This window comes from Haplochromis burtoni, unplaced genomic scaffold (genome assembly GCF_018398535.1).
Source record: "Haplochromis burtoni strain Fernald_Lab_line unplaced genomic scaffold, NCSU_Asbu1 Contig_70, whole genome shotgun sequence".
NCBI classification, from domain to species: domain Eukaryota; kingdom Metazoa; phylum Chordata; class Actinopteri; order Cichliformes; family Cichlidae; genus Haplochromis; species Haplochromis burtoni.
Window position 1 is genome coordinate 1854560 of NW_024582431.1, and position 22770 is coordinate 1877329.

The 22770-nt window shown below is 41.0% G+C and overlaps 1 protein-coding gene across 1 annotated transcript in view; it reads left to right on the top strand.

The window, feature by feature from the left end:
• The first annotated feature begins 1837 nt into the window (after positions 1-1837).
• LOC102292572 (xylosyltransferase I) overlaps positions 1838-22770 on the top strand; it is a 77941-nt gene continuing 57008 nt past the window's right edge. The window contains exon 1 of the mRNA XM_005924974.3: positions 1838-2266. Within this exon, the coding sequence (XP_005925036.1) occupies positions 1988-2266 (279 nt within the window). The 5' untranslated portion in view covers positions 1838-1987. The remainder of the gene's footprint in view (positions 2267-22770) is intronic.

The window sequence follows — 22770 nt, forward strand, 5'->3', positions numbered from 1 at the left end:
ACTATAAAGCCATTAAAGATATGTCCTTCTTTATGAAAATGCTAATCATTTGAGCATTTCAATGTCACTTCTAGTTGTTTTGAAATGTATTTAAATTCTCCTAATTTTGAAGCCATTCTGGAACAATAATAGAAACTTTTTGTGTAGTTATGTAGCAGCATTGTCTAAAAATTGACTTATAATTTAATGGTTATGTGGACATTTTAAAAAAAAAACAACATGTAAAAAAATAATAATCAGTCAAATCTGATCCGCTAACAAAAAAACAAAAAAAATGTTTAAAATGTTTGCTAATTTTGCTGTTTTAAAAGCTTTGAGTGCTTTCACTTTCAGTTTGGTTGTCTCTAGTGGTTTCTGTTTTTTTCTCATGAGTGAGATGTTAAACGCAATAAGCTGCATGTAAATTTAAGATAATAATAATAATAACAAACTGGTGCCATTTGCATTAATATTCGCCACCTGCTGATTGTTAGGACAGCTCCACTCTCCAAGCACAGGCATTTTTCACATAAGTCATTTTGGCATGTCACAGCAGGGAAAGCACAGCTGTAAAAGAATAAAATTATTGATGACTGAATTCTATTCAGCTTCCTCAGTTCCAGGCTCCTGGTATTCTTCATGCTGGGTCACTGTTGTGACTTACTGGAACACTTGAATAGATCTGAGCCATTTTTAATGTTTTTAGCAACACCTACGCTTTTTCTACAATGGCAAGTCAAAATGCCTGCTGTGTATAAAAAGGCCTGTTGGAGGAGATATTATTACTTTCTTTCTGTCATTTATAAAAAACCTGGGAACCATGGAGCGTTTTAGAAGAGAGAAAGAAAGTGTAAGACAGAGAGAGTGGCCAAAGAGAGGTTTCCTCAGAAATACTGTACGAGTCAAAATAAAATAAACTACCAATGAACTGAAGGATGGGAAAATAGTTTCATCTTGAATCTATCAAAGGGTTTAGAAAAGCCTTGGTAAGATGGTGAATCCTGCTCTCAGTCTATTCTGAAATCGTAATTATGTTGCTGGTATGAAGGAAGAACGTTAGAGAGAGCGAGAGACTCATTAAATCCATGGCAGAAGGTGTGCTACAGTAACCAGTCAATGAGCCCTTCTCTTCCACACAGTAACAATAAAAAAACAAAAACAAAAAGTGGCTGTGTGGACATAATCACACAGCCAGTACTAAAAGCATAAATCTGTGCTAGACTTTATGAATTTCTAATATCGTCATAAAGTCCAAACTGTACATTTTCTTCTCGGAGCAGTCACCATCTCCAGCACTCTTCCAGATCTTACTGGGTGAAAGATTAGTGTGAACAGCAGGTGGGTCTATTGGTTAAAAGGACAGTTGACCAGATGACCAGCCCCCATAATGAAAATTATCTTTCATTTTGGACTGGGGGCAAATCACCAGCTTCATTATTCAGCTGTAGCACATGGGGGAGGACAAATGTAATTTTCCTATTGGATCCCAGCTGGGCTGCAGCAAATGTAGTGCAAAGGAGATAATCTTTCTAAAACCCAGAAAGGCCCTAAAAAATTCCACTGGGGTGCATTAGATAAAAGCTGCCAGTGTCTGACAAGAACCCATTTAAGCCTTACTAATACGGCTGTTTTCTGCCCTCCAATGATAGTGACATCGGCCATTTCAAACATTTGCAGGTAGCTATTTGGTCATTACCTGAATTCCTTTAAAAGATGAAAAATGAGACTTCAGTTCCTCTCACGGACAGTGAACAGCAGAGACAGCCGTACAGATGCCGGGAGCATCCTCTGCTGCTGGAAAGCTCACCGAGTTTCACCACACGGTGGCCCTGTGTCTCCTTCTCGACGCTTCTCCTCGCCTCAGCCGCCGTAAAACCGAGACTCCCTCCCTCCTTCTCCACCACGACCTCCTCCTCCTCCTCGTCCTCCCTCTACTTCCACTCTTTCCTCCCGTCGCGCTGCGCAGAGCCACAGACGGTCCTCCAGCTCCGTGCAGCCCGGTGCGAAGATGGTCGGCGGCTTGTGTGCTCGCAGGCTGGCCCGACGGTCGCGGTCCGCGCTCATAGCTGCCCTCACGGTGCTGCTGGTGCAGACGCTGATTGTGTGGAACTTCAGCACCCTCGACTCCGGGGAAGAAAGAGAAAACGGAGGGTCAAACGTGCGGGAGAAGAGGGACCGGGTCGCGGGCAACAAAGCCGCTGGCAGCCACTATTTCCAGCACGGGGACAAGCAGCGGCAGCATCTCCCTCCGCCTGGGAGAGGGGGGTCTCGCCACACACAGCAGCCGGTAAGACAGAGGCGCTGCCGATTTATTCATATCGTATCCCCCGCGAAAAAAAGACTGTCTCGCCGGGGATGAATGGGGTTGGCAGGCAGGTCAAACATCTCCACGCACACGGCAGGGCCCAAATGAGTGTTTGAATTGTTGTCAGTAGAGCAAAGGCTGTCTCGCAAGGAAATGATAGGATGTCAGATGCAAAGCGAGCCCTTTTTTTTTTTACTCTACCAGTGCTGGGAGACTGGCATCCTCGGCTGGATGCTCGCTTTGGTCTGGAGCCACACTGCACCGTTTGAACGTCCGTTTAAATGAACGCACTCGTGTCCAGACTTGAGTTTGAAATGCCAAAGCTGAGTATGAAATCTGGAGTCAGCCCGCACACACGCTGCTCTCTCCAGTGTGGAATAATAGCACAGAGGGGTAAATCCTTCTCTAAATAAGGCTGTTTTAATAGCAGTCAGTGGCTGAGGTTGTAGCCTATACCTGTCATGCTCTGTTTGGTATTTCAAGTCAACTACAGTTGCTGCATGGCTCAGCAGCACTGTCTCAGCAGGCCAAATAGAAACATAACCTAATTTGCAAAGTAGTTTTGGAGTGTACAGAGAGCCTGTTTGTGAAAACAGGAACAGTTTTATTGGTTGTGGCAGCGTGAATCACGAAGCACAAGACAGACGTGGAGCCGAAACAAACTCCCAGACCAGCATAATGAACATCTTGAAAACAATATGAATAAATCAATATTACTAAATCAAGTTAAGTTATTGCCTGTGGGAGTGTACCCATTTACAGTCATTTAGAGAATCTAATTTCACGTTTGACTCTTTGAAAATCTTTAAAAAAAAACTGGCTTCTACAAATCCAAATATTTATTTGCAGGTTCCACAAAATGACATTTTTTGCCAGAGGCTAACATACTGAACGGTTCCACAGTTCTTCCACACATCGTTTGATTAATTTTCACAACCTGATGTATCAGATTACATTCTCGAAAACCGAGCTTCTGACTGGGGTTCTTGTCAAGTAGCTAGGTTGCCCTGAAAAAGTTGGACACCGTTGTTCCTGGCAAGTGTGCAGTAGTTTCCCTTCATAAAGCTGCCAGTCATTCATGTGTAGCCCACTCCTCATCCACCATGCAACCAGTAGATAACAGGCTTTGATGTAGTTTGATACACTGTGCGACAGCCAGTCTCTCAGAGCCGTGCACTGTATCATCTGTCTCCTCCGCAGATTTTCTAGTGATTCACTCGCTTCATGTGGTGGGACACTGAGTTCCACCTGCCGGCATCTCTGCAATGCAAAGTCACGCGGAAGCAAGGTTATATTTGAGTCAGTATTCTATTTTTTGACAGAGAATCCTCTAATGAAATATCCCTGCATTACTCCTGTGTAGACAGTGGTCCTTCTTAGTGAGTTTATCTTCTAACGCGTTATGGTTTTATATCTATTTTAATGTGTTGTACATGTATGACATAAGAGTAACAGTTGGGTGTCAAGACCTTTTTTTTCCTCGCTGCTTTAAAAACAATCTGCCAGATGTATATGACTGTTAAAGCACATACAGTCAGCCTGTATCCAGTCAGTACAGCCTATGAGCACACTTGCTCCATGCCTGTCGGATTTCTGCTTGCTCTCTCCACTTTGGTGGCCCCCCCGGATTCATAAATTCAACTGGTGCTGTCGGCCACATACACTGGTTAATCGCTGCCTTTTTCTTTTCGCCTTGTGGCTGGTTTGTGTGTGTGTGTTTTTGTGTATGTGGCTTGGCATGGCAGAGTTGTCCAGCCTAAGGCTGATGCATAAGCGCCTGCTAACTGATGCTATATGAGTCACCACATCAGAGAGAGGGGATAGCAGCACTTTGATCCAGAATAGAATGAGCCACAAGCTACAGTATGACAATAGAAGAATTTCTATGTGATAACTTGTGTTGGATGGAAACATTATGCATAGCTTTGGATGTGTCATCCCAGCAGGCAGGAGCTACAGTTGTCATTAGTGGTTGTTTCCTGTCGTGTCTCTTCAGGGAAATTCTGCTCGAGAGTGTAGACATTTCCTTTTCTAGTCCAACAGACACCACGGCTTTCCTTCACAAATAACTGGATTTAAGCACGAGTGATATTATGTCAGCTCTGAATTTGTCTTTTCACGCACGCTGTGGCTACCTGTTAAAGATTCATGACCAAAAAGTTCTGCACGTATTAATTAGTCTGTCTTGTTTTGCCTGACATCGGTTTATTACAAGAATTAGTATCATGATTATTATTAATAGGTGCTTATTAAGGCGGTGCTGGTGATAGATGTGAAAAACTGTTAATGTGCCAGAATTAAACCAATCTACCTTCAGCAGCAGACTGAGGAAAGCTCTGAAAAGAGTCTGGCTTCACATCTGGTCGTCAGCGTTTTCTTTCCATCTGCTGCACTAGTCATATACTATCATCATCCCCATGTGCCCAGCGGGTGTCCACCTCACACGTGTTGTAAAGAGTTTTCCCATTAGTCATGGTAAGACACGTAACATTACCACTGATGTACACTTTTTCCATTGTGCTGAGTTTTCCTAATGGTTTCCAATAGCAAATATGGCATTACAAACCATCTGGAGATGTCTTTTTACTGTTTTTTCAACATGTTTCCACAGTGTGGTGATGATATATGATGTGCTTAACCTCAAATTATTATAAATTTTATTGTAATATAAAGATATTCAATACAGAGACACATTTGGCTTTGGTGTATATCCAATTTCTTCAAAGAAGCAAAAAAACAGTAGATATGTTAATCGAATTGTTTGTGATTGACAAGGCCTTGTTAGTTCTGAGTCGGAGCAAAACACAAGTTTTGCTCTCAAATTAGGGAAAAATTTTGGGAAGAAGCTTCCGATTGCTGTCCTGTGAGCTGTATCTCTAGGTGTTCACATCCTTGGCCACACTTTGCTTGGATATCAATATTTTATTGTCATTAAAATGGATTTAAAGAGTGTCAGAATTAACATCATCAAGTTTAAAATGGAAACATTTTTTCTCTAGTCATGCTGGGACCAACGTTCATCTTGCCATCATGCACACTGCCTCACATGTACACCTTAGATTTGTCATATTTAGGAGCTTTGTTAAAATCCATTGTTGCTACCATCTATCCTCCAACTACCACCACCACAACCAACAATGTGTCCGTGATCACACTGCTGACTCACACTGATGCAAATACACACCAGCACGCTCAACAAACACCCAAAATGTTGTGTGCGTGCAGGGAAACAGTTCCCCACAAACACCCACATGCACTTAGAAATTTATAGCTACACACAGAGTGTGCGTCATTTTTTTGTTTTCAAATTTCCCTTTTTGAATGTACATATACATGTAGTGCTGTAGTTTAAAGAGCAGACAGGATAAATGATTGCATTTGTGCTAATGTTGTCTATATTTATGAGCAAATGTTCATTTTTTTTTTCCAAGAAATGTCCACTGCTTGTGCTTCTTGTGCCCCCTTTTGCTAGCAAACACTGGAAAATAATGATAAAAAGCTTTTTAAAAAGTGTAACATGAAAGAGCAGCTCAGATTTACACCACGGTGAAACAAATAATAGATATAGATACAGCCGCTCACCTAACTGACAGTAATGTTGGCTTAAATCCCCCCCAAGTGAAGCAGTAAAGAACTGGCAAGTCTGCAGAGGTAGTTAAAGATTAGACTGTGTGCTGTGTTTACATTCATTCACATGTTAATTGTCATTCATGCAAATTTGATTTTTGACTGTGACACTTCGGGCATGCACTGTAAATCACTGTGAAGTAATACAAAAGTGTGATTGTATTATGATTTTAGGGCCGAAATATTCATTTGTCCTTCCCTGAAAGTCTTTTGTTCACTTTGTGATAAAAGCTGCTTGTTCACCTTCTTCCATTTTTAAATTCAGTGCTTTCTCACGTTGCCTTCCTGGCGGTATCACTTGCCCCGGCGCTACTTCATGCACCAGTCACTGTCAGTGCTGGGTTTTGTATCCTGTCAAAGCCATTTTCACAGTGGTAATTGGCAGTTAAATTGGCACTCCCCTAAAGTAAATCGTTGTAGAGTGCGAGCTATTCTGTTTTAAACAGACCTTTGAACGTACATAATTACAGTCCATGAAGATGCACTGTGTGATTTAAAAATTCAAACGTCTCAATCATTACATCAATAAAGTGTTATTTTGTTAAACCTGTAATGAGGCAAAAGTAAAGCACAGCCTGCCCGTCAGTGCATCCAACTGTGGTTGTGCTTTTACACACAGGGATTTTCTTTTTTTAAGTGCCTTTAGTCACAGAGAGAGGTGGGAACATATTCAGATCTAAGGGAGGAAGTGTGCACCTCAGACTTGAAAGAGACACATCGAAAACCCAAGACACTTTGATGTTGAAGTGTAATTTGTATACGTGACACCGGTGCTTCTTCCAGCAACGGAAAAAACATTTTATCATTATCATAATGCAATACTCTTAAAACCCTGTCATGTTATTTCACTAAGCTGAGCCTACTAAAATGCAAAAATGTCAGTGTCAGTGTGGCATCCTAAAACTTTGATTATGTGCTCTGTAGCATGGAGACTGAAAGTTTCATAGAATCCACAGCACAGATATTTCCCTGTTTAACACTCTTCCTAGCTCACATTATGCATGTATCGGAAGCTTTTTCAGTGTAATCAGTTTGCAGCATTCGCTCCCTTGTCTTCCTCTTCTCCACTGACATTGTGCAAAGGAGGAACAGCCATTTAACTATTCAACAGGTGTCACAGCATGAGAAACATACTTATCAGGAGCAGAACACAGAGAAGAATGACTCACACAGTCCTGTCAGTCATCTTGACTCTTGCTTAGGAGATGAGCATCAAGCGTGTTGCATTAATTAATTATTTAACAGTTCAAAGGGATAACAGCATCATGAAATTAACTCACTGTCCGGTAGGTTTCTACTATAGTTTACAAAAAAAAAAAACGGAATCAGCAGCAATAATTTTGATAATTGTTTAATAGATCAACAAATTTATGCAAGTGCATTTCTTTTATTTATTTTCATTTTCTCAAATATAAGAGTAAGAATGATGTTTCTTTTGTTCTGTTGGTTGGAGATGATGGTCGATCTCCATGCAAGATGACGACGCTGACATTTTATTCAATCAACAATTAATGAAAAATCGAACTGATGAGGTTAATGTCTGTAATGACAAGGCAGATGCTTATCAGACAAGCTTCGCAGCTTTTTCCTTAGTGACTGTTTTTTTGGACAAGAGGAATGAGAATCTAAATGTTATTCTCCCGTTTACCGAAAAACTGTCAAACGTGTCACTCCAAAATCGGGCTGAATTTTGGGGAGTCCATGAGGGTTAACACCAACTGCGGTAAACCCCTGAGAACTATATACCTGTCATTGATATTTTTTTTCATATTGCATTTGCATCTGCAACTTATTAGTTAGTTAGCTAGTGGGTGGCATAGTAATAACTACAACCACAGCAATGACATGAAGTCAGTGACAAAGGGGACCTGGCTTTTGCCCTAGAAAGTCCAAAACTATGGACAACCTGCCTCTTATTTATTTATTTTATTCACTTTTTATTTTTTAATTATTTCTGTATATATTATTTCTGTGAACCTTATAATCAAGTCTTTTTTTTTTTTGATAACAATTCAAGCTCATGCATTTTCTCAGCTGCATGAAAGCTAAATATAAACTGGATTTACTGTCAGTCCATTTCTACATGTGCTACCCAGCTATCTGTTGTTTACACAATTGCTTCCCAAGTGTTTTTATAGTACCTCAGCTAACTTTTACATTTTTTAAAAAAAAAATATGGGAGTTGTTGATGTTGCGTCAGGTCAAGCGCACTTAAATCCATATGTATTACTGTACACTCCATCAGGTTGTTCTTTTGCTGATAGTTCCTTTTTCCTGCAGTGCACACACAAAAAGTGTGAACTTCCTCCAAAAGCTATTTGAACTACAAAAGCTTTCTCCAGTCCTAAAGTGCTTTGTGAGTCTTTGTGTCCTGTGTAGATGCCGTTGTGTTGGTTATGTTTGTTCACTCGTTTATGCAGGTTTTCCCATAAATTTGAAAGGGATAAAGTTGAAAGAAAATCAGCTTCGGTGTCTCTCAGTGCACTCTCAGAGTAATGTGCCAACACATTAGACTCTGTATATGGATGTGTTTCTGTGTGTGATGTGCTCTGCTTGATGCCTTTGTTTGCCTCATCTGTAAAACTGCACAATCAAAGCTCATAACTACTGTTCATGGTGCTTCCGCCACGTCAACTCAAACAAAGCTCACTATTATCACTCATTACAGCTCTGCGTCAGCCCGACATTTGCATACACAGAAATCACTACACACCACAACTTCAGACCAGCCAACTCTCCTGCATCAGTGTGACATACCCCACCCCACCCCTCCGTCACCCACCCTGCCCTTCATCCTCCCATCATCCGTTGCCTGTCGTTACAGATGGTTTCATTCCCCAACACATTAATAACGCATCATCCAGATGAATAAAGCTATAAAATACGTAGCGTTGCCAATAATCCCACAGGTAAGAGGCTTAGCAGACAGCCTTAAGGGAGGGAGAGACAGAGAGACGAACTTTGGGGGGGGGGTGAAATTAGATTTATCTAAAATTGGGTATCCATGTTAATATTTAGCACAGAGTTTAAAGGCTGAATATAAATGCACACATACACGCACAAACACTGGTTTGGACTAGAACCTCGCCATATGGAGGGATTATTATACCAGTTTTTTATTTATTTTTTTAATCTTGCTGTTTTTGAGTTTCAGGGTTATCCCTTTAAAAAGATCGTTTATTTTTTGTGTAAACAGTAAAGAGATGAATGCCACCCACTGAAAAACTCAGATTACATATGTAAAAATGTTTTTAAAAAAACAATGAACAAAAGCACTGCTTAGAAAAATTTTGTTTTGAGAAAACTGAATTTAAAGTCCCCGAAACTTTTTATATAACTCGTTTTCTTATAAGAAATATCAGTCTGACAAAGCTAGATGTTTGAAGCTCAGTTAAAAAAAAAGTAATACATATTGCCATGCACAGTAATCAGAGATTAGCAAAACTCAAGCAGAGTCCTGTTGATTTTTATTTATTAACGCTTAATAAATTACAAAGTCTCGTGAGAGTCTTAGATGTAACTGAGAAATATTCTGCCAATTTTTTTACACGATCATGGTTGATTGGCAACTTGCTGATTAATAAAAACAGGTGTGAGCATCTCTGAAGCAGTGCTGTCTGAGAAAATAAACTCGATGATGACATACTGAGGTCATAAGCGCTATCTTAGTCTTTCTGATTTGATGTTAAAAAGCCTATTTTACATTCAGCTTGAAGAAAATTGGCCATTAAAAGACTAAACGCTGTGAGAAATTATCACCCACTATTTTTTTTTTAAATATAAAAATCATCTCTGCCACCGGTGCACACAAACTGTTTGAGTTCAGTTTTTGATTGATTTAACAACTCGTTTCTGCAACTATGCAGCTGGTTTCTGCTAAAACACAAACTCAAGTAATCTTTATCTTTTTTCTAAAGGAACATACAGTAAGTGATTCCTCCTGGTGTAGGCTGTCAAGTAGACATGATGAGAAACTGCAGGTCAGATTTTCTGTACTGGCACTCACGTCTCTTTTCTTGCTGATGTTTTGGCCTTGATGACACTGCACACTGCATATGTAGCATCTCTGTTGGATACCCTGCAGCATTCACCATGAATGAGCTTTTGCTGTGGCTCATTAAACAGTATGGAGATTGTTCCTCTTTTAACCCTAATGGTCACATCTTACTTAAGATGACAGTCTTGTCAATGAGGAAGCACATGACAGACTGTCCACTTCCCTTAAATTGTTGCAGCAACATGCAACACACTGGTCCACATGCAAAATGCAAATACATTAACATGTAATCATGCCCACACGTACTAATGACACTGACAATGAGCCAGCGCCTTGCTATTTCCTCCTCAACATGCCATACACTAATCTCCATGTACTGTGTTATTGTAGTAAGACAGAGGGAGGGAGGATGACAGAAAGAGAAAAGAGCACATGGCGGTGTGGTGAAGACACAGGGTAAAGACATGATGGCTGGGTAGAGATAGGGCTATCCGGTCTGTCAGGGAAAGCTTTTGTCCTTCCAGTCCCGTAGAGCAAGAGAAGAAGAACTGACAGCAGTGCTTTTATTCCTCTTCCTCCTCCTCTTTTTTTTCTTCTTCTCACAACTGGAGCTGAATGCCAACAGCCCAGAAGACTTGTCTGCGTGATTAAGAGAGAAAGTCAGAGGGGAAAGAAAAGAGAGATAGAGACATGCAGAGAAAGAAAGACAGATATGTAAGACAGAAGAAAGCTGGAAGAAGAAATGTTGGATGGAAAAAAGAAAAGATGAACGTCTCATCCCTTCTACAAATCCGATGTCGACTCAAATCCCAGCGTAATCCTCTGGGGAACCCGGTTTGGTTTGAAGGCTTGTTAGTGTAGCTTGAGTCCCACTGGCATAGACTTCTGTGGTTGGAGACCGTTTCTGGAAACTAACCTGAACCCAAATAGTCTCCACTCCTTCAGGGTTCAGGTCTGTAATTTTTCTCTCTGTTGGTAAAATCTTAGATTTAGTGGAAATCTGGTGCCAGACAGTGATCAGCAGATTTTATCAACTGTAAATATATAATAAGAGCTCTGATTTGGGATTAGACTGAGGAAGACGTTTGAAAGAATAATCTCAGCTTGATGTTTCAACACAACTGACTTGGTGTGACTCCACTGGTTTACTTCTTCACTCTGACTGATAAGTTGTTCCATTAGGATATTTCTTTGTATTAACCATGGATAAAATTCTAGCATGCAAGCTCCATGCATGCAATGGGGCAGTCACCTACCTGGTTTACTTTAAATAATAAAAATGCAAGCAGGTGAATATTAAAGAACAACATCACATTATATGCAAAATAATGCAAAAGTATGATTTAAATTCACCTATAAGTATCAGTATAATATGTATCCATTCATGTATTCTTCCCCTTGTGGGGGAGTTGTGGGGGAGCTGGAGCCTATAACAACTGTTGTAGGGCCAAAAGTAGGGTACATTCTAGACAGATCGCTAATTTGTGGCAGCGACAGAGACAGATAAGACACAAATAGAGACAGATAACCCTTCAAACCTTCATTCAATTTAGAATTACCAATTAATCTAACCCCCTGCATGTCTTTGGACTGTGGGAGAAAGCACAAGCACCCACAAAGAATCCACGCAGAAATTGGGCGAACATGTAAACTCCACACAAAATGGATGGAAAGTACCGTCCCTACACACTGCTCCCCGGGCACCCAATGGCTGCCCACTGCTTCACTGAGTGAATGGGTTAAATGCAGAGAGGAATTTCCCCACGGCGATCAATAAAGTACACTTTCTTTTCTTTCTATGAGGCAATAGTGCACCACAACACTGTGCTTCCTACCCCAAATCAGCCTTTTTTTTTTTCTCTTGCTTTAAAATTTTTTTTGCTCTTGAATGCTTGACAAACAAAGACACAAACGACAGAATAAGAAACACAAAGCTAAGCAAGCCAGAGTAATTAGGACACAATTAGGGAATTAGAGAAATGAATGAGACAAAGACAGGAAGTATTATGATTAACAAAATAAAACAGGAAATGCCAAACACAGTAACAAACAGCACACTTTGAAGCAGGAAGACAGAAAACTGGAATGGCCAGAATGGTTAAACACTAAGAAACCTGAAGGAGGAGAACTATAAAATCAACACGAGATCATAAACATAACAAAAACCAAACTAGGACTATCATTTGTGTTAGTTTTTTCTCTCCTCATGAGTGTCCCGGTTTAAGCTTGAGTTTGGTCTCCAGCAGCTCCTAAGTTAAATACCATTTCCTGTTTAACTGCATTGACCAGCTAGTTATGGTTTGGCCCGTGGCAGGTTGCAGGTAGAGTCATACATTCAACAGAGCTGAAACCTGAAAACCTGCTGTGTTGGAAATCAAGTTGACTGTATCAAGCAGTCAAGAATAAAAATAGTTGAAAAATAGTCAAATATGGTGTGATGGGGGTAACTGAGTCACATTTAGTCACAAATTGGAGAACAGTCATTACAAAGCAGAGGGATTAAAAAACAGTTAAAGGCATTTGAAAAGGAGTTAAATCTAGATATGAAAGTCTGTAGTAATTAAGAACAAGAACAAGTAACACTAAAACTTAAAATTAAAATCCACAAAGGAGTTGCTGGATAGTCAAATGTTTGGTTGAAGCCCTAGTTGTATTAATTCAACAATATTCTGAACATTATTTAGATTGCACCGAGTGGTTTAATTAATCTCTTACAAATAAATATTTATAAAAGCAGCATTAAAGATACATTAAGGATATGTTAGATTAAAATTAATGTGCTCAGATTACACTAACATAAAGCGGTTATCTCCTGTGATAAAATCGTAAAGTGCGGCGATGTTTGAAAGAACAAATCATAATCGTGATCATGACATGTTATGCGGGAGAGTTTATTGCCATGGTCATATTAAGTAATCCCTCACCATGAAGTCAATTGTAACAGTTCAGCTGAAGCTGCCCTTGCTGTCGGGTTGCCACTGTACAGGAAATTCTCAGGTACACTAGAGACAGCAGGGATGCACCAGTAGATGCAAACACCTACATAAAATGCCTACATGTGCATACACACTCCCACACACTCTTCAGTGTCCCTTCTGTGCTAAAGGCACGCAACAGCAGAATGCATAAAATCATTAAAATGGTCTCTGTCCTGAATCACAAAAAACACTCACACATGCAATCTGCCTCTCACAGATGTACACACCCCTACTGCATGGACACAAAGGTTTTCATCATTCTGCTTTCTCCCCTGGCTCATGCATAACATACACACACTTTGGGAGTAAATAAAATTATAAAGCACCACCTGAATAGCTGCTCTTCAGTATTCATATTAAAGCACCGGGAACAGCCGGAGAGCTGGTACCCATTACTGAACAGGTGTTTTCTCCATCAGCAGCGCATTTAGATCCTGTCTGTCCTTCCTGCCTGCTTCCACTCTGCTGAACACTTTAAGTGCAGAGCTCATGAGATTTCGACGCAGACGCTCCCATATTTTTACCATTCTCCTTAAATACTCGCTCAGTCTCTTCATACCACTCTTTCACTCCCCGGTCGTCCTCTCCTGCCTCCTCTTCTTCTCCCTTCTCAAGTGGGGATGTCTTACCGCACTGCTGAGTCGTTCTCTGGTCCTCCAGACGCCGCAGGCCTCCCAAATCAGCTTCAATGAGGAGCCCTGCAGAGGCTGTCGCTGCCGGGGAGAAATTGCGGTGTAATTGAGCTGCGTGATAATAATACGTTCTTCTCTCTGATTTCCTACCAGCGGTGAATCATCAACACCATCATCATCATGCCATCACATCAGCAACGCTCCGTAGACGCTTCCACACTGCCACCGCCTGAGTTGACCTGCTCTTTCACTAGATTCTCTTTCTTGTCGATTGCTCTCGTTCCACTTATTTTATTCCCATTTCCTCTCGCTTTTACTTTCCCTCACTTTGTGCTCTCCACTACTCACCCTTCTCATCTGTCTCCAGCTATACTTCCAGTTTCTCTTCCACTTCATTGGATACAGGGCCTCAGAGGTATAGAGAAATTACACTGTACAAAAAAAAACATGTATATGTGTGAGCAGGAAACAGGGGGCAAAGGAAGAGAAGTTAATTAGGAAGTGTGATTGTGCATGCGTAATATCAAACACATTTTGGATACATACTACATAAAGCATTCATGATTCTATTTCAGTAAACAGGGAAGCTTGGTCATTTTTTCACAATAGCACTTAACAATTAGCTCAAGTGTTGCATGTTTTTCACTCTCAAGACCCGAGCTCACGTGTATGAGTTATACTGTATGTATAACGGCCTCTGTGTTTCCTGCAATGGCCGTTACAGGGAGTTTGCTAAAGGTGAAAGACTGGGTATGCCTGCATATCAAAAGAAAGGGAGAGGAAAGGTTAATCCATACACATGCACTTTGTTGTAAAGGAGAAAAAGAGAAGTTAAACGGAGGTTGAGAATTTGCCAAGGCAGGTTTTAGACTTGCGTGTGTTTGTGTTTATATCTGTGTTTGAGCAGGAGTAGAGTTTACACATGGCTTTCAGTGTTTTAAGCATCCTCAGGAGAATTGGCTTTCCATAGAGGAGAACCATTAGGAAAATCATTGACTGCTTATTGGTGTCAGCACTCTGCTAGTGTTTGTGTGTATGAGCTCAAACAGAGAACAATGCTGCTCTTTTTTCCTCTCGCGTGCCCCTCCAAATAGCCAGCCTGAGATTTTCTTCTTTTTTTTCTTTGTCCTCAAGTTTCTTTGCTTAATTGCCGTGGCAACTAGGCCTACAAGAACAATTTTAGACAATTCTCAGTTTAATTGGTGTATAGATGATACCTCTTTTTTTTTTTTAGAGGTCTGGGCAGAGCTTCTGTGGGGCTTAAAAGGAAGTACACCAATCCTGGTGTATACATTGGATGGATGATTTTCAGCGTGTGACCAATTTGGTGTGTTTATTCATATTAGGCTCATGCACATTTGCTCCAGAGGTATATAGACTGTGCAGATATAATTTTCTTAACTGCTGAGAAAGAGATTTGGTCAAGGCAATTATAATTCAGCCAGGGCATGTCTGCTTGCTTAGCACTCAAGTCTATTTGCCTAAAAGACACAAATGACTGCAATTTAACAGCAATAGAGGGGGAGTGTAATGAGTTGGTAGCTATTTGCCTGATGTGAGTGTGTTGCTGTAAGGTACAAAGAACAATCAAAGGCATAGAACTATATTTTCCCTGGCATTATGTCCAGTGGCAGTGAGGGAGATTAATAAGCAGGATTATTAGCTTCTCTAAATTATTGTGCGTTTTTTGCTAGACCTTCTGTGCGTATTACATTGCTTTAACTGAAATTATTCCTGCACAATCCTGTTTAACCAAAAATGTCAAAATTGTCATATGTGCTAAATAGATAATAGCATGTTTATGAGTGAAGGATTTTGTTACCTCTGAATAAAGCCTGGCTATCTGTTTCTCCCAGTATACAGTCTGGTTAATCTTTTCTTTTTATAACTCAAGAGCAAGAAAATTCACAAGCAGATCTTCCAAAAATGTCAAATATTCCTTGTAAATTGCCATCCTGGTTTTGATCATCCTTGTTTGTGTTTTGTTGGTGTTTATGGTAGTCCATGTCCACAAATGCATTATGTCATTTTCTGGGATTTGGTGCAAGGATGTTGCAAGAATGGCTCTTTGTCAGATCTTTGATGTCTAAGTCCACTTTTTTCCCCCTGCTGCCTTGACACAGGCAATTTTAAGACGAGAGCAACAAGTGAGACTTTATCTGCTACTACTTCACATGATCCCCTCTAGCATGTTCCTTATCAGCAGATGGAGGCTGCTCATTTAGGTCATGGAGATTTTAATGCTCAAATTTTCCATTATACCAAGCACCATCTGCTAATAAGGATTGCTTAATATTGTCAAAAAGCAGCAGAATATGTAGGTAAGAGGACCTTGAAATTAAGCTGTAGTTTGAACAGGACCTCCAGGGCTGAAAAATGAATGGAAGTGCTACAGAAACTACAGTTTCTGGAGTGGCCACTTTTCGCTAGCTCAAAGAAAGTAAGGTAATCCTCTTAGATGTCCACCAATACAACATTAAAAAGTATGCTTACAATCAAGGCAGTTGTAGTTTTGCTCTCTATAGCCAATATATATATATAGCCCTTAATACCAACTGTGAAAGGAAGTAGCTTTTACATCTCACCCAATAAAAGTTGCAGTATTAGGTGTGTGGCCGTGACTTACAGGTAGATGCAGTGCACTGCAGTGGTTTCTGTCTTTTAGGTGCAGTTTATCCCACCTGATGACAATGCAGTCATCAAAAAAGTGAAACCGAGTTAGGTTATTCCACCCTAATTTGTGTAATTTGCATAAATGCAAAGAGTGAGTTAGCTTTCCACAACAAATGTGAGAACAAATTGCTTTTTGCAGTTTCTTCAACATAATAAAGCGACAGCATGTTATAGGTCGCTGCATTCCTCAGTTATATCTTTTTCCGTGCCCAATAGGAAGAGTAAGAACATAATCCCAGAGAAAGTACATGCACAGTAAATTATAAATGCACTGTGTGGTAAGCGTCAGAGAGATGCCCGAGATCTCACTGTTTGTTACTTGTAAGGCCTGTCAGTGTGTGCTGCATACTATATATATCATGTGCAGAAAACCTGCACCTTATTATGTTTAATGGATGAGAGTTTGTGAATTTATCATACCCCTGAGTATGCGCTCTTTAAGGGTGTATGTGGGTAGGTGGATGCAGCGTTGAACGTCAGAGGTCAGGGAAAGCTTTAGTCCTGTCTTGATATGTTCGTGTGTTTCTGTGTGCGTCTATGTGTGTGTGTTCATGTCATGCTCTGCATGTCGTCTCAGCCTCCAGCTGACTCGTGATTCAGAGGACACAGGCTGCGTGCCATGCACTGTCTTTGACCCTTTCCTATAGCAGCTGTTAATATAACACTGCAGCTGTGTGTATATTTTTGTTGTAATGCTAGTAAATATGGTAAATGGGGCTAAATATGTATATTTGCCACACACTTGTCACAATTAGTATGTAGTCATTGTGAATGATATGTGCATATTTTGCTGCTTTCCATATCAGTGTACAGCTGTGTGTATTTAGTGCCTGCTGGGTCACCCCAGGCACTCTACGCTCTTACCAATACCCTGCTTTGGCTCCCAGGGGCCCCAGAGGATTTTTGCTGGGATATGTTGACAAATTGATACTGCCGGACTGGCTAACTGCTTCTACTGTGGTTGGCACCGGCTGCGATGTACTCTGAATACCAAGCGACCATGAGCCGTAAACACGTTCTTCTGTCGCTTTGTTTCCTACAAATACGCACATAAACAACATGACATCGCTGAGCAAACCCTGACTTTCAGATGGACCCAGCTTGCGGAAAAAGCTCCAAATCCAGACTAAAATCTGGATCAAAAACTTAATCCTCAGCTCTGGGGTATCTTATCTGACTCGCTCTGGGGTATGACTTTGGACCATTGCTCCCTTCCTCATTGCACTCTCTTTCTCTTTCCCACTCTCCCTTGTTCTCTTATTTCTCTCCAGCTTACACTCTCAAATTTTGGACAGCTGTTTCACGATGTGAAAAAGGGGGAAGAAGCTTTAATTTTGCCAATAATGCCTCAGTCTGTGCATCTGCTATGTCGGAGTGATTAGAGCAGCAGAAGCTGTCTTTACTATGATGACAAGCCCATATGGTTTCCGTATGTACTAGTAGGCATTAGGCTAGATCTGTCACTTTCTATTAGAATTTGTTTTGCATGGTAATAGAATCAGTAAATCTCTCCACAATACAGTGGATAAAGGCAATGTTTGCACATTTTGGTCTTTGATATTTTTTGGCACTCTGTTCAGTCTTATCACTGTTTCTGTTCACTGTGTTTTTGTACACTTGTATACTTCTGTATGGTGGATTACTGGGAAGCACTTTGGGTCAGCTCCTGTTGTTTTTCAGTGTATTTTAAGTGACTTGATTTTGTTGGAGGGCAATAAATGCCCCAAACAACAATGCAAAGGTCTGTGGGTTAATCCAAATTATGTTTGTGTCTGCTTAGGGAGGATAGTGGCCAGTGATTTGGTCAGTAAGTGACAGATTTTTCTTTGTGCTTTTTTAGAGTTTGGAACTCTTAAATCTAATCCCCTGAACACATACAAACACCCAACACATGCATACAAAGCAGTCTTTAGATTCATAGTGTGGCTGAACCCAGTGAACCTAGGCTATCCCTGCACTCTTAAGTAAAAGTACTCGCTGCATCGCATTCACACACACATGCACACAGGAGGCTCTGTGTGGCTCTTTAAACAGTTTCCTCTCGGAAAGAGGGAGTGTAGCTCCCGACTGGTTTCGGTTTGCCACACAGTGCATCACTGTAGCTGGCTAGCGGAGCCTTCGGCTTCTGGTCCTTCAGTTGTACCAAGAATCAGCTATCCCCCACCACTTGCCAAGGCTAACCACATAATTACTTGTCTGGCAGAATCTCTTCGAAATGGAGTGCAGAGACACAATTCGAGCTGCAAAGAGCTGCTTTAGCTGAACCCTCAAGCACATGAGACAACAAGGCTAGAGCTCAGCCTTTATAGCCCTCACTGTGTGGTGAAGATAGAGCAGGCTTTCTCAGCTTATCTCTCTTAGAAGGTCATGTATTAGCAATCTTTGGGCCTTGTAGCTCTGTTTCATTCTCATGGATCAGCACTGAGCGCAGTCAACAGCGTAACAGTTTGAAGTGCTCCGAGTTGTGGTAGGAAAGTCTGATTGGTGGTGGTTGGACTGTGGTAGATCAGGATGTGGCAGGCATTCCTCTAGAGGACTGTGTCTCTATATCAGAGTACCAGAATCGACCAAACAAACTCTGCAAAACGATTAAAGTATTTTTACTTAGTTAGTAATTTAAAACTTTGTTTTCATGGTAATGTCAGGTGTATATTTATTTATCTGTGTGGCTGAGTGTACAGATGTCTGTGTCTTTTCGTAACTACAAGTGTGCAAGTGGATATGGAAGACTTGAATTTCCCCTGGCTACATCCCAACTCCATAACAGGAAAAGAAGCAGCAGACAAAACTAAGCCAGGAAATTCTTAAATCCAAAGTCTCACAGTGCAGTCAGTCCTTATGTTTTTTCCTGAGAGCGAGAACACAACTGTAAGGAATACAAGACCCAAAAGAACTTCCTTAGTGGGTCAACTAAATGAGTTTTTATATTAAACCTCCTAAGACCCGAACTCTTTCATGGCATGCATTTTTGATTTTTCTTTGCTATTTGTGTTGATTGGGACCTGATGAATTTAAAAACAAAGAATTACTAGATTTTTATTTTTTTTTACCGAATTTTTGTTTCTGAGAAAAATGAGATCCACATATGAGGACATTCATTTTAAATTTTGATAGAACAGTGACAGTATAATGTCCTCGTAAGCGGATATCAGGCCCTTGTAGAGAAAAATTACGTATTTTGGTCCAGGCATCCCAAAATGTGATGCCAGGTCCTGGGAGGTTAATTCACCTTTCTCTGCTTGAAAATGCAGCATTTCAGTTACATTAAGTGTAGCGTGAGTGATATGACCCTGATACTCAGAAACGAGATAAGAAAGGAGTATCAAAAGGCCATCAAGCCCAAGTTGGATTTTAATATTAACAATCAACAAATCATTACTAGATCAATAATCTAATTATTCACTAGCTAGCTAGCTGGACAGAAGAGGTAAGTCCCAAACAAGTCCTCTGTCCTCCTGACTCTCAGCGTGGAATTCCATACTGACTTTTTTAAGCTTTTGGTCCATCTCTTAGCATCATGTTACACTAGCGTGTTTACTGCATTAAGAATTCTTAATGACCTCAATGGAGGGACCCATATCTGGTGTGGACATTCACAGAATGAATGTCGAAACCAGTTTAAAACTGCTTTCATGTGGTTATGATTATAACATCTCTCATCTCTTTCTTTGCAGTTCCTAATTACACTTTATTGACTTATGTGCCATGCATCATATCACTCGACCAAAACATCAGCCGAAACATGAGTGGCAATAGACAAAACAGCCTTACACGCTACCAAAACTACTAGTGACGGTCGCACGGAGACATTTTACCACAACCTAACAGTCACCATACCAAACAGTCATCTGTCAGCGTGGTGTTTTAGGGCACTTACTCCTACTGACTGATCATTAAAGGGAATTGCAACCAGAAGAGAACTGTTTCTGTTCTGTGTTAGGCCCCTTCAGCAAAGCACTTAAGTCGCAGTGTATGTCCTGCTGCGCCACTGGAAAACGTGGTAAGGATTTTGCCTTGTCTGATGCTTTGCAGAAAAGTAATTTCCTCTTGTTTCCATTGAGGCTGGAGATAAGCCAGAACTCATGCCACACTCAGAAACAACTTACAGATTATACAGAACATATTTTCTCTTATAGTAGAGAACAAAAAAACTCTCAGAGTACAACTACACACACACACACACACACACACACACAGAGGTGTGCATAGTGCAGGGAGCCATAGGAACTTTGTATAAGGTCTCAAGGAGACACTTATGCAAAATATTATGTCACGCCTCCACACACACCGCAGACACTAACCTACATTAACATATATAAGCACATATACAGCACACCATAGCCATTTTAAAGTTGACAGAAGCACTTCAACTATTTATTTCCACTAATCTTTACATTTTTTTCTAATACATAAATACCGAGAAGACATTTCTTTATTTAAACCCACTTTTTAAAAATGTATTTCCACGATTCAATTATGTATTTACCTCTGCTGTATTTACTTTTGGCAGGAGCAGGTCGGAAAACTACCGTACATCATTAGTGAGATAACCCACTAAGCAAAACTGACAAGTACGAAAAAGGAAATGAAAAGAGAGAGAATGAGAGAAGAAGCAGGCAAATGACAAATATGATGAAATAAAAAAGTTTTTCGGAATAACGCTGCGTGGGAGGAGATTTGGAGTGACCTAATTAAAATGTTGGAATCCTGAGAGGAATAAATTAAGAAAATGTCAGTTAGGCTGAGCCGGAGGAGGAGAGATTAAGAGGCGCAAGCTCATATACTGTCTGATTTCTGCTCTTCTCCTCTTTTATCACTGCTGCATGGGAACATTGGTCTTTAATGACAACACAGTGAGCTGTTGTTGTCTCAGTATTAACTGCTGGAGCGTATGGAGAGAAGTTTCAGTGGTGCATACAAAAAAGAAGGATGCTGCAGATTCAGAAGGGGTTAAGGTGTCATGAAAAAATCAACTGAATAGGCTGTAACTCATCTGATATGAGTGATGTTCTGTTCTTTAAACTTCCTGAGAAAACTCTGAAATAAAAATGAAAAGAAAGGAGACAGAATGCTACGAGCATCAAGAAAATAGTCCCACCTTGCAGTTTAAGCAGCTTACGTTTCCACATCATTACAGCACAACAGTCACCGGTCTATAAGCATCATCTAGCTACTGTCCCCACTGCCATCCAGGATACATTCCCTCTGTGAGAAAGCTCCCTCCATATGGGCCCCGCCTTTTTCTGCTGTGCTGGACAGGTTGGGACCATACGGGTGCTGTTGGACTGCACGGGTCGCGACTTAGAGCAGATGACAGCGATGGTAATGTGTCGATTGTCAACACGGGGGGAGAGAGATGGCATGAACAACGAGAGGCAGCCCAAGAGGAGGAAGGGAGGAGAAGGAAGAAAGGACAGCTGGTACCAAGATTGGTGTTAGTTAAGGATGACTAAGTGACATGTTGACAAGAGGCTGATAAGAGGACTCCATGGAACAAAGATGAAAAAGGCGAGTATCAGTAAGCCTCTGATGCCAGTGTGCCTCCATAAAGTACAAGATCTTTGATTCTACTTCCCTTTGAAGTGATCCGTGGAAATAACACCATGTGGCATGCATTAATTTCAGCACTGGGTGGAAAAAAAGAGCAAGTCAGGCGCAGCATCCCTAATGCTGAGGCTTCACAATCTTCATTGACTTGCACAGCTACGGTAATTTCCATGTGCTCTGACAACATTACACCCGCGTGCATCCTCGCACTGTTTGGCCAATAAGAACTCACTTTATTTTCAATTGCAATCAATTCTGAGAGCTGGATTCGATAAAAGTTTGAACAATGCAAAACTTCTGCTCCGAAAAGGATGTTATATCTAATCTATTGGGCAATAATCGCTTGCAAATGAACAGCAGTTTCAGTTTACATTTTCAAGCAAGCTGAAATGAAAGTAAATTACCCCCCAACACTTGTGCGCCACACTCCAGCACTCAGCCCTGCACTGTGTAATCCACACATGGAGTGTTTGCTCAGAAAGCATCTATTTCACTGCTGTGCGCCACAACAACATCACCAGGTCATTTGTTTCAATCTAACAAGAGATGGTTACAACAGTAGGAGGGTAGTTTTTTCCCCCGTTCTCTCAATTTCTCCCCAAAACTCATGTCAGCTGGAGGAGGCTTTACATAATTTCTGTCATCATCACTTACCACAACCTCAAATCTCCTGTGGACTGTTAGGTGTGTGGTGCTCTGCTCAACTTTACAGCAGCAGCAGCAGCAGCAGGGTCGGGACTGGTAGTTATTGGTGATACTGTTACAATGGCTGTGGGGCTACACTCCACTTAAGCTGTCACGCCTGTAATAAACAGCAGATTTCAGTGTGAAGAAGCTCATCTGTGGGTGTGTGAGAGTCTGAAAGAGAAAAATGGAGGGTAAGCTGAAGTGTAACACGGCACACACAGTACCTAACAGGAAAACCGCTGTCTGACCATTGTGGGCTCAGGTGTCATTATCCGCATCGGCCACAACAATCGATCGCTTTTATCCCGTGGAACGTGACAACCAAAACAACATGTTAGCGACAAA